The sequence below is a fragment of the Chroicocephalus ridibundus genome, chromosome Z (genome assembly GCF_963924245.1).
Source record: "Chroicocephalus ridibundus chromosome Z, bChrRid1.1, whole genome shotgun sequence".
NCBI classification, from domain to species: domain Eukaryota; kingdom Metazoa; phylum Chordata; class Aves; order Charadriiformes; family Laridae; genus Chroicocephalus; species Chroicocephalus ridibundus.
This window is the reverse complement of record NC_086316.1, coordinates 32,752,969-32,769,789: the sequence shown is the minus strand read 5'-3', so window position 1 is coordinate 32,769,789 and position 16,821 is coordinate 32,752,969. Positions and strand designations below refer to the sequence as shown.

General features: G+C 44.1%; 1 protein-coding gene across 12 annotated transcripts in view; it reads right to left on the bottom strand.

Moving 5' to 3' along the window:
• Window positions 1-3,455: 3,455 nt before the first annotated feature.
• Window positions 3,456-16,821, bottom strand: part of NRG1 (neuregulin 1) — a 477,064-nt gene continuing 463,698 nt past the window's right edge. For 11 of the 12 annotated variants that reach the window (XM_063319577.1, XM_063319578.1, XM_063319580.1 and 8 more), the window contains 4 exons: window positions 16,266-16,392; window positions 14,675-14,805; window positions 13,944-14,147; window positions 3,456-9,884 (listed from right to left, as the gene is read on the bottom strand). In XM_063319577.1, the coding sequence (XP_063175647.1) occupies window positions 9,233-9,884; window positions 13,944-14,147; window positions 14,675-14,805; window positions 16,266-16,392 (1,114 nt within the window). In that variant the 3' untranslated portion in view covers window positions 3,456-9,232. The remainder of the gene's footprint in view (window positions 9,885-13,943; window positions 14,148-14,674; window positions 14,806-16,265; window positions 16,393-16,821) is intronic. The other variant, XM_063319569.1, reaches the window with a different exon arrangement.

Sequence of the window (16,821 nt, the reverse complement as noted above, 5' to 3'; positions counted from 1 at the left end):
CTTCTTTTGATGCAGCCCAGGATACGGTTGGCTTTCTGGGTTGCACAAGTTCCAGGACAGCAAGTGAAGGTTCGTAAAAATACCATGATTGACTCATCTGAAGTCCTAGAATGGTAATTTTAACTAACTATGAGAGTCACAGAAATATTCAGATAGGCTCTGGACTATATCGGGCAGCCAAATGAAGGAAAGGGCTGAGGGTAGAATACTCTGAAGACAATCATGTTAACGACTTCAGGTTACCTGGACTTCAGATTTGCTACCTGGATTTCAGCAATCATAATTTCCTCTTTGGATTTGGTAAAGCTGTTTGTAACAGGCCATGTAAGTCCTATTTGAAGGAAGCTGGCACTTGGAAATGAAAGTAATATGAGCTACAGTATAAGAGTTCCTTTCTGTTATTTCATTGGTATGACCCGGAGCTTGTGATTTAGTACCATGACAACTGAACTGCTGATTATAAAACAGACACAAGATAGCTGTGGTCTGCCAGTTCTTATTTGGAATTTTATTACTTTGAACTTTATTTCATAACCATTAGCCATTAGATAAATATTGCATGTTTTAGTTGAATATGGTAAGATGGTCTGTGCAGATGCTAAAATGTCAGAATTACAGGGCTTCTTTAAAATGAATAAAAAGGTTCATTTTTTATTCACTAGAATAGTATTATTTTGTTTTGTAGAGCTTTTACTAGGGGATGGTTTTAAAACGGGATGCTGAATTGCAGGTTCCTGAATTCATACTGTGGCCTTTATGTCTTATGGTTTTGGATTACTGCTTTTACTGCTTTCACAGCCCTAGTAGTTCACGTTGCTTTTTCCAGGAATGATGCTGTAGGTGCAGTTATCTGAGTCTCCTCATATACATTCCGCAGATTACTGTCTATTTCTGTGGAGGATCTGACTTACCTCACACTCAGCTTTGGGCCTTTAGGGTGAGAAGGTGAGGGACAAGGTGAGAACATCCTAAGAGCCAGGGCTCGGGATGAGAATTGCTCTTTGGAGAGTATCTCTCACTGCCACATATAGAGGGCCCAAGACCCATTACTTGGGCATCTTCAGTGACTCTCTTTCTGTTTGGGATGAATACTTTGTCTAGGGTTATTTCAATGAAATGAGAGATACATTGCTATCCTTGACCCTAGTCTGAGTCCCCTCAGTCCTCCGCCTTGACAGTCCCTTCTCAGTTGTGGCCTTGTGAAGGCTCCTCTGCAAGCTGTGATCCAGCCTGTCCAATTGGGTAAGCAAGAGATATTCCCTTTCCATCTCTCCACAGCTGTACAGGTCAAATACTGCCCTCATTTTTCCCTCTTTGTTGTGCGAAAGGTGTTTCCTCTTGGATGTAGGCAATTTTGCAGCTGCTACATGGCCTTGGTGAGCCATTTTTTCTTTCCTGTGACTGAGCATGCACTGAACATCAGGAAATCATTACAGCAAATTGGGAGACTGTATGTGTGTGTATACATAGTGAACACATCACCCAATTGTCTGCAGTAATGTGCAGGGTAAGTTAAAATACCTCCCACACAATATTTGGCTTCTGAAGCTTGGTTCCAAATTGGCCATTACCAGAGTAATGACTTCATCAGTTATTAACAATCACTGTAGTCCCTACCAACTGATGAACACGTAACCTTGCACTGACTCCCTTGCCACCTCCTCTGTTGCTGTCATCAGAAGAGCTGGCCTTACTTCGTGTGGTTTCTATGCACTGCTACCACAGTTCCTCTCTCCTGAGTTCCCAGGACATCGCATCAAGTGCAGGTAAATCTGCTGTCCTCAAGGATAAGAAAGAAAATGGAAACAGCAACTGCCATTTAAGTTGGTGCTGGGTTACCTACTGGACCTAAAGTCTTAGAGAGTGAGGTCTAGCTTTCAAGAGGAATTCATTCTGTTCATACTGATGGCTTTGTCTCAGGCTCAGATAATCTGTGCAATGCTTAGAAAGTGCAGAGCTCTAAGTAACCCCTGGTGGAGACAGCCATACTGTCCTCAACATCGTTGATATGGCAGCCTTCCTAGATGTGCATCAGCCCGATCATGTTCCATCTCTTCCTTGCTGGGATATGTGGAAATTTAAGTCCTTGTCTTAATGGGTGGAAATGTGGGCATCAGGAACATACGACTGATTTGTGACATTTGCCCTGCCACACTTAGCCTGGAGACATAGGGAAAAATTTTGCAATCAGTAGAACTTTTCTAATAAGGGCTACTTTGTAATGACTCCAGGAAAAGGTCATAGCATCAGGTACAAGGAACACTCTGGGATCAAAAATCCCCAAGACTCTGTGTTGTTTTTTCTCAATGCTGCCAAGAGATATAGCCCTGAAGGGTTCCCAGTGCTGTTGCCAAGGGTCTGATGTCACTAAAGAAGAGTTCTCAGGCTCATAAGCTAAGCACAGTCCATGTTGCTTTGCTTGGGCTATACAGGTTAATCACCTGTGCGTAGCTGCAACATCTTGAGGCCTTTGATATAGTTTTCTTCCCATCAGCTGTAGCAGAGACAAAGAGAAATAACTTGGGGAATGCATCATCCAAATCATGTGCTCATAACTGGGTGGAGTTGGCATGCTAAGAGCATACCCAGCTGTGGGCTGCAGAAATGAGGAGAAGGGTTTGCTTGCTTTTCCTGTAGCGTTCCCTGAGGCCATCTGCTTCCCGACCTTGTGGAGAAGTGCAGAGGCAGAAGCTTGGCAGAGAGACAATGGGCTAAAGACAGCATGGAATGACAAACAATGTTTTTGCAAGGACAGGCATTTGGGACGCACAAGGATGTGTTCCCTGAAGCACTCTGGTCTGTGTCAAATGTGGGGTGAGGTCCTGTTGACTCTGAGTGGTTCTTATGGTACTTAATTGCTTCAGAAATCCCCTACCTTTCTCTCCCACCCAAGAAAGGCCAGTGGGGACACTTGAGGAGGAGACTGGCTTCTCAAAGCATCCCATTTCCATTTCAACAGCCTGCAGTGGAAGATACAGGAGCATCTTCCTTTCCTCAGTAGTAGTACTGTGCGATGGTATGCTGGCTTGGGATTGCTCTGAGGTGACAGGGCCCTACCCAACTAAGACATTCAGGTGAGGCAAATAGCCTGAGCACCCAGACTGCCAAATACAGGATCCCTCTACATGCAATGGCAAGACAGGGAAGTTGTCCCAGGGGAACTTAACCTGTCTTGAGGTCTGACTAGCCCACCAGGTCTTCACTCTCTGTGTTGAGAATGAGGGAGACAGGATGACAGAAAAAACACTTCTCTCTCTCCCTCCCTCTTTTCCTCCCTCCCTCCCTCCCTCCCTCCCTCCCTTCCTTCCTTCCTTCCTTCCTTCCTTCCTTCCTTCCTTCCTTCCTTCCTTCCTTCCTTCCTTCCTTCCTTCCTTCCTTCCTTCCTTCCTTCCTTCCTTCCTTCCTTCCTTCCTTCCTTCCTTCCTTCCTTCCTTCCTTCCCTTCCTTTCCTTCCTTCCTTTCCTTCCTCCCTCCCTCCATGTTTCTACCAGGCCTGGGAACAAATGGATGTGAAACACATCCAAGATGTCTTTGCTGCATTCCTCCCTCCTTTGCTCCCTCCTAGCTTTCCTCCTCTTCTTTCATGCTTGTCAATAGCAAATGGCTTTGCATACTAATATGATGTAATGACAGCCCTGCCCTCTCTCCAGGAGTGGCAGATAGATGGAGAAGGGTAGGAGCAGGGCAAGTATACACAATATTTCCACCTCATTAACTTCCACGTTTTCAGCTCAGATATTTCGCACATCTGATGTGGAGTACGTGGATGTAGTAATTCTCATTGGATTACTGTCTAAAGTCTGGATCCCCCTTGAACCCATGGAAACTTCTACAGTCCACAACCTCTTGCAGCAAAGAGTTCTCCAAGTTCCCTAGACCTTACATGAAGAGCCACATATTTCTGAATATGGTGCCCAGTAGTTTTGATTCATAACTCAATTTATTGTGTTGGAGGAGGTACTGAACAGCCAGTCTTTCCTACCCTCTACAAGATAATTATGTTTCCATAGACCTTTGTGATACCTCCCCTCAGCTGTCCCTTCTTCCAGACTAATGAGCCCTAGGCCACTCAGTGCCCTCCGGACCTCACTGTCTGCAGATATTTGTTTACCCATGTTGCCCTCCAAACCTTTCCCCGTTACACTATTCCTGTTCTGAGATAAGAAGACCAGAGGACCACTCGTGTTGAAATCTGCACAAATCATGAATTTATAGAGTGGCGTGGTGATGGTATCTAATAATTCCTAGTATCTGATTTGCTTTATTGACTGTTACTGAGCAGTGAGGTGACATTTTTGTAGAGTAGGCTCTCGCAGACCCAAGACTGTGTCATTTCTGCTCCCCACCATCCCTCATCCACCTTGAGTAGTAATGGTCAGGGTAAAGCTAATAATTCTAATTTAAGAAAGTAAAAATCTTGTACCTAGGAACAAGAGTGTCTGTCAAAGACCTCCATAGGGACAGGTCATAAACTCAGGGAACAGTGGCCCACAAAGACAGAACAAGACCTTTACAACACTCTTTGGATCCAGAAAGATGGTGGCTAGTGACCTGACACAGTCTGCTGAGCAGCTGGGCCAGTACAACACATAAACAATTTAATCCAGCACCTCTTTTACTGAAAATGAATAACAAAACCTTAATAAATCAACAATTACTTATTGCTGTATTTGGGATAATAAATTCTTTAGTTTATCAGTAGCTTGTGGCTTCCATAGCATGTTCTTTGAACAGTTTGCCTTTCAGTTACATCCCCTTTCTCTCCTGAACAATAAATTAGCATTCATTTTTCTTTTAAAGGAAAAGAGGGGAAAAAGAGGATATATTACAATTTTTTTCAAAGCAAAAAGAAAAATGCAACATATTTTTGACATATATCTTAAAATAATATGAGGATAACTTTCTCCGCGTGTTAGATGCCTATGCATAAATAATAAAGGACGTTATGTTATTTACAGTGTTACACAATAAACTAAGAGAGTCTCATTTAACACATAATCCATAAAGACAGTAAATGATGAAAACATCCAAGTATGTACAAGATGTATTTACAATAGAATAGAGAGTTACAAATGATGATAATTGGCCATGTTCTTTGTCTGCCCTTCTCTGCAGCATTTCATAGGTGCTTTTTTTGTTTCTTACTAGAAGTAAGTCCCAGCTGATGGTAAGTAGCCACACTGCAGGGCCAAGAAGTGTTCAACAGGCTGAGAAGTGTGCCCTTTGAGGGGATGCAAGTTTGCTGTCCTGGATGCTCAGGAAACTGCTTGCAATGTGTGTGAGAGAAGCAGGGAGATGCAGTGTTGTTGTTTTGGAGGACTGGAAAGAGAAGGAGCTTTTCCATTTCCCTGATAAAGGCAGTGATTGATCTCTTAAACCTGGGAGTGTTGGGGTGGCTCAAGTGAGGAAGGGAATAGCTGGGCCAAGATGAGGGAGTAGGTTTTCTCTGTTACATGAGAACCTCTGTGGAGCTGTAATGATTTACACGAGCTGAACAGGCAGGCTGTGCCAGGTTGTGCACAACATATCCCAGCTATAGACCCCTGAAGGAAGCTTTTTATCCTGGAATAATTCCTGCGTATAAACACATACGCAGGGAAAACTCACGGCTCAAGTTAAATGACATGGAAAGAAACCAGGACAATCTGAACAACTCTGCCACCACTGGAATATTTCCCCCTCCCCCTTCAAAGTACATTTCTCCTTGCCATGACTTTCAGCCAGAAGTTGGCAAGGGTTACACAGTGATGGCTCAAGGGTGTTGGGACTGCCTAGCTCAGAGGTCTGGTTAATGAAGCGAATATCCCCAACAGGGGAGCTGGCCTTTCCCGGAGGCACTTGCTGGCTCTGCTCCGTGCTGCTGCAGTCGCCAGCCCCTTGGCCAGCAGGAGCTGTTGCAGTCTGCCAGCAGAACCTGTGGCCATGTAGACTTGCTAACTTTGGGGTGTGGACTTGGCTGATGTGGAGCACCCTCACAGTGTGCTACAAGCAAGTCCAGAGGTGAGGGACCGTGTCCTGCTCCCACTTCTGTGAGTGCCAAGCCAGGGCAACTCCTGTATCTTGCTGTTGCATGAATTGTGCTGTAAGGCTGGGGTCTCCCCAAAGACCTAAGGGCTTAGGCAGCCATATCCCCAATTGTATTTTCTTGTTCTTAGGTCCATGTGAAGTCCCCAGCCCAATTTCATGCATACTCTATAACACACTACTATATGTACCAGGCAGAGGAGGAGCAGGGACTACACAACACTTTGACTTTGAGGCACTGCAACAGAAGAAGTGTGACATTTTCCCCGAGACCTACACCAAATAAATCTCACGTGTACAGCTCCCAAGCATGCAGTTGCTCCTTTGTTTTATACTGGCCCTTTATAATAACAGTGTTAGTACTCAAATAATTTACTCCAAGGCAAGTTCCCTTTCCATCCTGATTAATCTGTCCGGGCTATCACAGACACTTCAACGAGAGCTGGCCTTGTGGATGATCTATACTGGAGGAGATTACAGAAGACCTGTGTTATAATCTCTATTCTGCCACTAAAATGGGTGATTTTTGGGCAAATCTCTTGTTCCTCTTCCATCCTTTTTCTGTCTTATCTGTCCTGTAAGATCTTTGCAGTATCAGAGACCTTACTGAAAGAACAGATTTTTAAGTGCCTCTGGAAACTCAGCAGTGCAAATCCTTTGGAAACTGGTGGTCTGCATCAGGAAAGCCCACCTGGCCCTCTGTGCTACTGAGTTGCAGAGTTACTGGGGAGGTGGATGTTCTGCTGCACGGGACTGCAGATAAATAGGCATGACTAAAGGGATGAAAATGAGTGTATGGTATCTAGAATTTGTAGAGAGCTTTTGTTTTAGTCTGCAAAGGCAAAGTGTGTTCAAGTACATGCCAGCTAGGGAAAAAACAGCAAAGGGGACTTAAATCCAGATATAACGTATTTGACAAACTTTGCCATCTCCCATAGACTTCTCAAATAAGCAGTGCTATTTCAGCCACCATGTAGCCCAAAGCCATGCCAGTTTCCTAGCCTTTTGCTTCTACCACCAACATCCTAGCATACAACTTTGTCATCATCTTCTTCCTGTACTGAGGCTTTTTGTTCTTTTTTTGCTGAATCTGGTGGCCAGGTAGATTTACCCATGTTCTTACTAATGTGATGTTGTTGATTTATACAGTGAGCAACTCACTGATTTTTATCATCCTGATAAACAGCTTTATTTACTAGACTTTGCTTTCAGGTCTCAAATCAATTGGACACCTTGTTCAGCAAAACTCTTAAGCGTATGCTTAACTTTATGCATGCGCTGGATGCGTCAATGGGAGTCTAGCACATGCTGAAGATAACTTTTGCCGGGATTAGCATAAGCATATGCTTGAACAATTTACTGAGGAACTTCAGTTCTTCAGGTTTACATCTCACAAAATTTCCTTAACTTATTTCTCTTCATTTAACTGGGACCACGATGTGGCCCAAAGGATGAGTGTAGTTTGGCTGAAATTCCTTTTCTCTTGACATGGCTCTTATTTAAAGTTCAGTAATACCTGTAGAACATATGTTCTCATTTTCAGAATCCCCGGAGTCTAGGAAAAACATTTGTTTTCCACATCAATCCTGAGTCTATGCTGTGCCAACTGAACACACAACAGAAATCAAAAGAAGAGAAGAGGCAGAGAGACCCTGACTAAACTGATAGGAATTCAGTGCAAAAGAGGCCATTTGCTTCTGTCTGAATGGATGCAACTGCTCCAGCACTGACAGCATCCTTGTTCATTACTAGTCAAAGACTTCAAGGCCATCACTGGCTATCTAAACACTGATATCAAATAGCCATGCACACTGTGGCTGTAATCCACATGGTGTGCTTGCCATTGTAAATGGGCTTTTCCATCAGCCTTGCCTCTCTCAGCCCAAATAATGGAGTCAATAAAGGCAAGTAGAAACAAACTCCATACTTCCACTATGTCCTTCCTACTTGTCTATACTTTTTAATGAGTCAGCAAATCAGTTCTTCCCTGAAAGACATTTCTGTGTCCAAGAGTAACCCTTACTCCAACAGCAACTCTAACAAGGTATTGCCAGAAGTTTGTCGGGGTTCTTTCTGAGGAGGAGAAGAAAGGGGAGAAAATTGAGAGGAAACAAAAGGATAAATCATCTATTAGAAATCAACATTAAAAAATAGAGGTGAAAACTGATTGCACTTTTATTAGTGGCATTTGTTTTCCAGCTAGATCTCTTCCTTGCTTGGTTACAGATATCCGCTATATTTGCCCCATTAACTTAAACTAATATAAATCTTTTTTTTGTCTTTTTTTCTTTTTTTTCTTTTTTCCTTTTTTTTTTTTTTTTTAATTGAGTATTGGGTTCAAAGCCTCAGCTAACCTAAACCCATTTTCTAAGGGATAACTAGAACAATTAATATCTGGAAAATAATGAAATGGCAGCTCCTAGTGATTACAAGCTGACCTCTGATTAATAATATATTTGGTTTAAAATCACAGTATTACTTTCTTTCTATACGTAACATTATTTAATGCAGGTTGGCTTTTTTTTCTTTTTTTTTCTTTTTTTTTTTTTGTTATCCTGCTGTAATTAATAGTAGCATGCTGTTGGATCTACTATTATCCCAGTGCTCAAAGAAGCAAACCTTTTGGCTGGCAGAGAGCAGACAAAACTCATTTCATATACGGAAAGCAAATAAAACTTCTTATAGAAGAAAATATTTTTTGTTGTTTTTCAGCTTTTTTTTTTTTTCCTCTTTTTTTTTCTCTGTGTGTGTGTATTTCTGGTGGGGTGGGTAGGGGGGAGTGCCATTACAGGGCTTTTTGATCTGGGGATTCTACAACAAGCGACCAGAGGGACTTCTGCAATTCTTGCAAATCATACATCCAGTCATTATAACGCAGTGCACAAAAAAGCCAGGACAACTGAGGGCTAGAAGGTTTTGCAAAATACTATGGGACAGCAATCATTGTAACTGTACAAAACTTGCTCTCAACGTAACATAACATAAAGGCACCATTGATATCTTTCCCCATTTTGAAATACTGTAAAAAATTGCTACATATGGCACATAACACATTTGTACATACGTATATTTAATTTATAAAAGTTTTTTTCCCTCTCCTGTTTTCTATCAGCGGAATTGCTAAAATAAAATAAATTGTTTAATTTAAAGGTGGAATACTTCATTATATAAAATAAAGTTTTACATGTGAATCTATGTGTTTTATGTTTTATACAGCAATAGGGTCTTGGTTAGCTATCACACTGGACAACCTTGCTTGCAACTCTTCTGGTGTGGAGAAGCGATTTGCCGGGTTAGTCCTGTTTTCAGCCAGCCGGTAGGCAGCGGCTGGCTCCAGACTGGTCGTCATGGGGTTCTGTATGCTCAGGAACGGTGTATCCTCGCCTATTCTTTCATCTTCGGTTTCCGTCTCAGAGCTGCTGCTCTCAGAGCTCGTGTCAGAGTCCACTTCCACCCTGCTGGAAATGTGGCCATTGGGCTTTGTTCTTTTGACCCTCCGGCTGTTGGTGAGTTTCTTTGGAGGCTCCTGTGCTGGTTCGTACTCCTGCGTGGTCTCATACTCCTCATCCTCCACTATCCGCAGAGGACTTGGTGGCAGGCTGTTGCTTTCATGGGTGGCGTTGTTATGGAAGGAGTTGAACTGCTGAAGGTGGTGGTCGTACTTTTCACGTAGCCGTGGTGGGGTCACCAGGAGCAGTGGTCGCTCCTCTTCTATGAAAGGACTCACCGCCACTGAAGGGACAGAGATGGTCAAGCTGGAAGCTGGTGGCGACATTTTGGAGGGGGGGGACTTGGGAGAAGTTGGAGTGTGGAAATCAACTGGTGACATGCGAGCTGGTGTGGTCATAGCTGAGACATACCTGAAGAAAAGAGATGGGGAAAGGTTGCGAGCACAGGAGTGGTGGTGATGTGAACACAGCTGCTCTCGTGGGCTGGGAGGGAAAAGGCAGGGATGCCTTAAGATCCCCAGCATCCTCACACAGGGCTACCAGGGAAATTTTCCTGCTGCTATTAATCCTATAAAACTGCTGACTTCTGGGACTCCGGAGAAAAACATTTGAGAGCGGGAGGAGCATAGCAAAGCCCCCAGGTCTGTTTGCCTCAGAAGAGCCATGGAGATACTGTAAATTATTTGCCAGAATAAATTCCTGGAATGAATCCAGGAATGGGATTCAGAGACTGGGGGGCTGCCAAAAACAAAATGCATTTGCAAGTATTTTCTCAAAAGGAAATCGGGTGCTGCACTTCTGGCAGGAGTTGACCAGAACCTGGGGTGCACACAAACAGACAGAAGGAGAGAAAGGAAGGGAACTGAGGGACAGTCCTCTTGGGGCATCACCCTCTTCTGGCAACCAGACTGTCTCAGCCTAAGGAGGAAAGCAAAGTTTGAACAAAAACTAGAGCCAGGTTCTGCTAAATTTAATCACTGGGGGTAGTCAGAGGAGGGTTTGCAGCACCATTCCAGTAGCTTTACACTGCTCTGCTCCTTGGATGCTATCTACCCTGGCTGGTAGATCTATCTGGAAAGAAACATGGAGCGTTATTTGTTGTCATGTGGGAATAAATGCTAACAGAGAGGACTGTCTGGCCTAGCGCTCATGATTTCTCTACATAATTTGCCGCTATTCCTTCATAAGTTTCTGTGGAAAGGGTAGTGGTCAAAGGTGATTTCTGAAAACAAAACTCAGGTGCCAGTACAGTGCTTGTCCCAAAGGAAGAGGACAAAAAATGCGGGAGCCTCAGCTGGTTTGACTCAGCGGAGCTCCATGAGATGCTATGAGGTTGTGCAGATTCATGCCAGGTGAGGATCTTCTGCCTGAAACCTGTTGATCAAAGGCACAGTGCCCAGCATGACATTTTGCATAGTTTGGCTTCGGTTTTATTCTTATCCTAAGTTCACCTGCCTGAATTTCATCTGTGTCCAAATTCAAAATCTTTCTAAGCTCCATCTCTTACACAGGCCCATTGAGACAAGTTATATAGCTATGATTGATGAAGTTATTTAGTTTTTCATTAGTGATTTATTTATCTGAACCTGAAATTACTAAAATAAATCTAAATTCAACTTTCTTATCCAATATATGACTCAGTGGCACATATTACACTTGATTAAAAAAGAGTTATTGGACAAAAGAAACCAGGACAGATTCTGAACTCATGTGTAGTGGAGTAAATTGGTTCCAGTACAGGTGCATCAATTTAATTCAATTGAGGAACAGGAGAAAGAAAAACAAAACTAGAGTTATGCATGGGAATTAATCAAGTTGGTTGCCAGCACAATTAATAGGTTTATGCATTGGATGAATGAAATAACTCTTTTATTTTTCCTTTCATCCCTTTCATATTTTTAAATAAGCATTGTATGAAAAACTGAAGCCTTTCTACTTCCCCAGCTGGCACAGTGTTGGACGTACATCTTGACACACTGGATTTTAGCTAAACTGTTTCAGTTAACACACTAAGTTAGTAAAATGTCTTCAGCGTATGGTTCACACTCCCATCAGTGTCAAGTTACCCGTACCGGGGTGTTTGTGCATTGACACATTTCTGGTGTATTCCCCCACACCGTAATGGGGCAGTGCTAACAAGCTGCTGTTCGTGAGCTGAGGCATGGGAGCCAAACACACGCAGCTCTAGCCCATCCCGAAAGGAAGGTTAAACAGCGATAGATTTATCCAGCTTCACTGCCAAGAAGAGATAAACCATGCTGGCTCAGTGAAAGGGGATCAGAGCGTATCCACGGCCAGCCAACAAGCATTAACTAGTTACATGCTGCCAACTTCATCATGGAGTCCAGCCTTTCATGCAGAGATGGTGCTTTTTGATCTTCTCTCCTCTAGGCCGGCTAAGGACCTTCTGAAATATAGGTTCTTGGGACCTCTGCTCATGTAAACAGGTGTCAGGGCATGGGATACAACAAAAGCATGGGGTAAAGCAAGAGAAACCCTCATAAATATCTATTCTATTTCCTTTCAAAATTGTGAAGTAGCTGGGGACTGGAAGGTGGAGGGAGCATGGCCTTGATCTACCAATTCACAGCACAGCAACATTTGATGGCTTCAGGAAGTAATTTGTCAGCTCATACATTCCTTTATGTTTTAGAGTCATTTTTAGTTGCAAATAACTCTCATTTTCGCCCTTATATACACACACATACAAGCAATCCATCTCAGAAATAACCTGCCATGTATTTCCTGCTTGCTAAAAGTAGATGAGGCCCAATTTAATGCCCAGGGAACTATCTTCTGCATTCCAAATTCATGGTCTTTTCAGGCACATGCCTGGTGAATTATCACAGAAAAGTTGCTGCTTTTCACCTGTAGCATCATCTTCAAGAAACACAATAATTGATGAAATGCCTTCTTTCTTCTTATTGAAATGGAAAGACACACACTCCTTCCCTCCTGCTTCCTCCCAGCAAAAATCTAAACAGCTCATATCAGAATGATGCTCCAGGTGTCACAGGCAATGTGGGAAGACAGTGCAAAGGACCTTTGCTTCTCACAGGCAGATGCCCAAATATACAGAGCTGTAATGCTCGCTGTTGGTGGGCGTGTGGCCGTGCGTCCCATACGGTTCCCAGGCAGGAGACAATGCAGTATTTACTGCTATAGGTCCTGGTCCAGCAAAGCACTTAAGCACATGCTGAGCTCTAGCTCAGTGAGTAATCTCGCTGTTTTCATCGGGGCTACTTGCATGACTAAAAGTTGATCTTGTTAAAGTGCTCTGCCGGATCAGGGCCATGTCTGTTTGTGCCTTGTGAGCCACATATCTAGAAGTTAAATTCCATGGTAAATAACAGGTAACTTTGTTATAAGGAGAGAGACAGTTCACTATCCTTAGTGGTCATACAGGCCTTATTTAGACACCCCTCAGCTGTGATGCCTTATCCTGCTGCTAACCAGTTGTTCTTTGTGTAGCAGAGGGAGTACCACAGAAACGGCTTTTGCTGTACTTGCACATTAATTTTTCTGGAAACCGCAATTTGTCTCCTACACAACTCAGTCTCCTTGGGGATTGCCTGGCTGCATTTTTGACATCACGGACATCCCACGAGATCAAATCCCTTGTGATTTCACAATGCGCAGAGAATTGGTCCAGTAACCCTTTGTCTTCCTTTTCTTCTGCCTCTGTTTGTTGGGAGAAAAAGCTATCTTTAAATGTCTTGTTTCTTCTCAGTCTTCCTTTTGGGAAGTGATCCCATGCTCTTGAGGTAAAATCCTAGCCTAAAGCTGAGAAAACTTTTTCACCAGAAGTTTTCTTGCAACTGATGCTTTTCAAGGTAGACCTTAGGTTCTGATGAAGCAGCCTTTTCAGAGAAAAAATTACTTTGTTGGAAAATTCCTTGCCAGCTTTCTTTCTAACCACTCTTGATTTAATAACAACCTGGGTTACTCTGGCTTGCACTTTGTGTTCCTTGCTTTTATTTAATAAAGTGTCAAGGGAATTTTTGAAGGAGATAACGTGTTTAGGAGCTGGAATCCCCCAGAAAGCAGGTGGCAGCAGAATTCCTATATTGCTTAGGAGTCCTCCTCCTATGAATCAATATGTGGCTTTCTCCCCACCTTCTGTGTCTCACAAAACCCCTCCGTTTTCTCACTTGCTTCTCCTAAGAAACTGGTAATTAGGCAAAGATCTGTTTTTACTTTACAGCGGAAATTTCTGACAAACGACTTCAGTGGAGCTTATCCAAATGTGAGCCGCTGGCTATTAGGAATAAATCCAGCAGAGGCAAGAAGAGAAGAAATTCTTTTGGTAGACTTTAAACTACTACCAAGCTCTCTGCCTCTATAAATGAGGCGATGTATGCCCTACATGAACAGCTGCACTGTTGAGTTTCCTCCTGTGCTCCCAAGCTTTGAAACCATCCGGGAACACCTGGTCTTGCCAGCTGAAAGCAACGAGGTGGTGTGTCCTACCTTTCACTGTGAGGAGAGTCTCGGTAGGAGTCAGGGGTCTCTCTCGCATGCCGGAGGAAGCTGTTGCCTTCCCGTGGTCCACCAATGCCATTGAGGCGGCCCCGGGGTCCTGCTGGGCTGGTGTGCCTGCTGTTCTCCATGGAGGAGCTGACGAGCACTGAGTGGCTTTCAGAGAGGATGCTTTCAGTGTGGCCATTACTCCAGCTGGAGAGCAGCAACCAGGAAAGGAAAAGAAGGAAGGGGAGCGTGAGAGGGTGCTTTGGTGGCAAACAGATAAGCAGAAATTTAGCCAGGGGAGAGGAAGGGCTCTGTTGCTGCTCGAGATGTGCAGCGTAACCTTCAGGTTGGTAACTGGGGCTGCAGAGTTTTACTACTTGTATGAATTCACATGCACCAAGACGATTTTGTATGTGTGGATAAAAGGAGAGGGAAGATGGGCCTTCTAGTCACCACTTTACATATACTAAACATTTTACATTTACTAAACACTTTACATATACTAAAATTCACTGTAAAAGTATTGGAATGACACTCACTCAATAAAGATCTTTGCAAATTCCTGGAAAGATGATTACTTAGGTAACATGACATCAAATAATGTTAGTCTTTAAATGAAAACACTATGAAGGAAGCATAGATTTTTCTGGGTTTGTTTTTTCACACATCTTTTCGGTTTTGCAACAGCAACAGAACAGATATTAGAGGGGCTGTTTGCCTTCCCCCACCAGTACCTGTGGCTGGGTGTCTGGGTGACTGTCACGGAGTGATGTGTTGTTGAGGTGTAGTGGCTCGTAGAAAATGAGGTCTCTGTTTCTCGCTCGATGACATGCTCACTGGAGATTACATTTTTTGAAACGTACTGCTGAAAAAACCCAGACAAACCCCAGGTTTACAAACTGTAATTCACAGCACATTTGCAGATATGACTTCCAATCCCTGTCCCCTCCCCGCTAAGTTGCAGTTTTTCATATATGCCAAAGCACAAACTTTGTCACTTAAATACAGGCAGAAACCACACTGGCATATTTGAGCACGTTCCTGTACACCTCTGCATACATACCCCATCTAAACTCAAAGTAGGGGGAAACAAATGAGGAAATTAGCAAAGGACTGCATGCCAATCAGGCTATAAACAACATATGTATTTAACAAGGTCCAAATGGATAGAGACCTGGAAAGGCAGCCCCCCTAGACACATCAAAAATACTGTTCTCTGATGGAGAAGATGTCAGTAGTCAGCAGTAGCAATTGTTCTCTGCAGGGTAAGAATCTGGGCAGGAAATGGCTATTTTCAGTGCCCGTGGATGCAGCACCAGGGCAGACCTATTCATCAGGGGATGATCTGTGGAAGGGGCCAAAGTCTCCTGAGATGGGACTGGAGGTGTGCAGTGCCCAACCTCCCACATAGCTTTTCCCCCTGCAATGCTGTCACTGGTAGGACTCTCCATTCTGCTCAGTGGGGAATCCTAGTTTCCCCTCTCTTAATAATCTGACCATGGATTTAGGTCTTTTGAGGGGAAATATTGGAAGCTGAGCTCTTCTGAAAAGGCGTCTTGGCCTTAACCAAGGTCAGTGTGAGTGCTGCCGTTGACTTAGCAGAGCCAGGGCTCACCCCTGCAATGAGCTGTCATGAATACGTGGAGCAGGAGAGTGGGGATGGCTTGAGGTGGCAGGAAGCCAACATTCCCTCCAGGCAGCAGGCTTCTCTAGGAAAGGGAGGACAGGTGGAAGCAGCTACAGACAGTGTGAGCCCTAGCCATGAAGGCCAAGGGGCTTGGCCAAGGGGTTAGTTGAAGAGTAACTCTCTGCTCTGACAAATGGCTGGGGGATGCTGGTGGAGTATCTACTTCAGCCCCGTCTCCCAGCCACTGCTACTGTCCAGGCGAGATCTTTATTCAGACTTTTACCCCTGAACTCATAATGTCACATTCCTGATTCAAAGGGGCTGTCCCTACCCACCAACCATCAGGCCAAGGGCGGTAGGAAGAGCAAGACATGTGTGTTTGAAGAAATTGATCCCTACAGCACTAAGCCCTGCTGTAGAGCTGTTAGCATTTTTTTTCTGAGGTAATTTTCCTGCTTTCGGTGTACTAGATCCACAGGCACAGCTGCAACACCGAGACACACCCCAGTAAACTGTCCATCTGCAGAAACGTATCTCATTTTACTGCATATGTTTTGCAAAGTCCATAATTGGTTTTGGGTGGAGAAAGCCAAGAGAATTCAGTCACGAGCCTGTGGCAGGTAGAAATTTAAAATCTGTGGGGTGAGCTTTGCTATGGCACTAGAAGCCTAGGTTGAAATGTGGGCAGTAAAACCTACGTTCACCAGCTGGACGTTATCAGGCGGCGGGTTGGGGTGGTGTGGCCCGTTGGCCATGTTCATCACATTGTTCCTTTCTGAGCGCAAGCTCTGCCGAAGGCGGTCATGCAACTTTTTTCTCTGTTTCCTGTGCACGAAACATGGAAATGATTTTAATAGACAAAGGGAAAGCAGCTGCACCTTTCAGCACGTTGATGATGATGATAATAATACAACATCACTTTTTTGCCAGCACTTTCCCCACCGCTGCAAGATCTCAGAATAACTCTGAAGACCGCAGGCCTAATTGCAGCTGGAGCTGTGAGGACCTGCAGAGGGGGAAGGACGTGTGGGAACCCTTCCAGGAGTCAGCAGGCCACACAGGGACGGAAAAAAGTGCGACGAAGAGGGAAGCCATTTCTAAGCCACGGTCCATCTCAGGAGGAGCCCTTTTCTGCACTCAGAAGGGAGGGGGAAGAGATTTTAACCCAGCCACCTTGACACCCTCACCGTGGCCACGGCCAGGTTTCTGACAGCCCACCAGGTGACGCTTCTCCATTCACAACAGGGAGCTGAG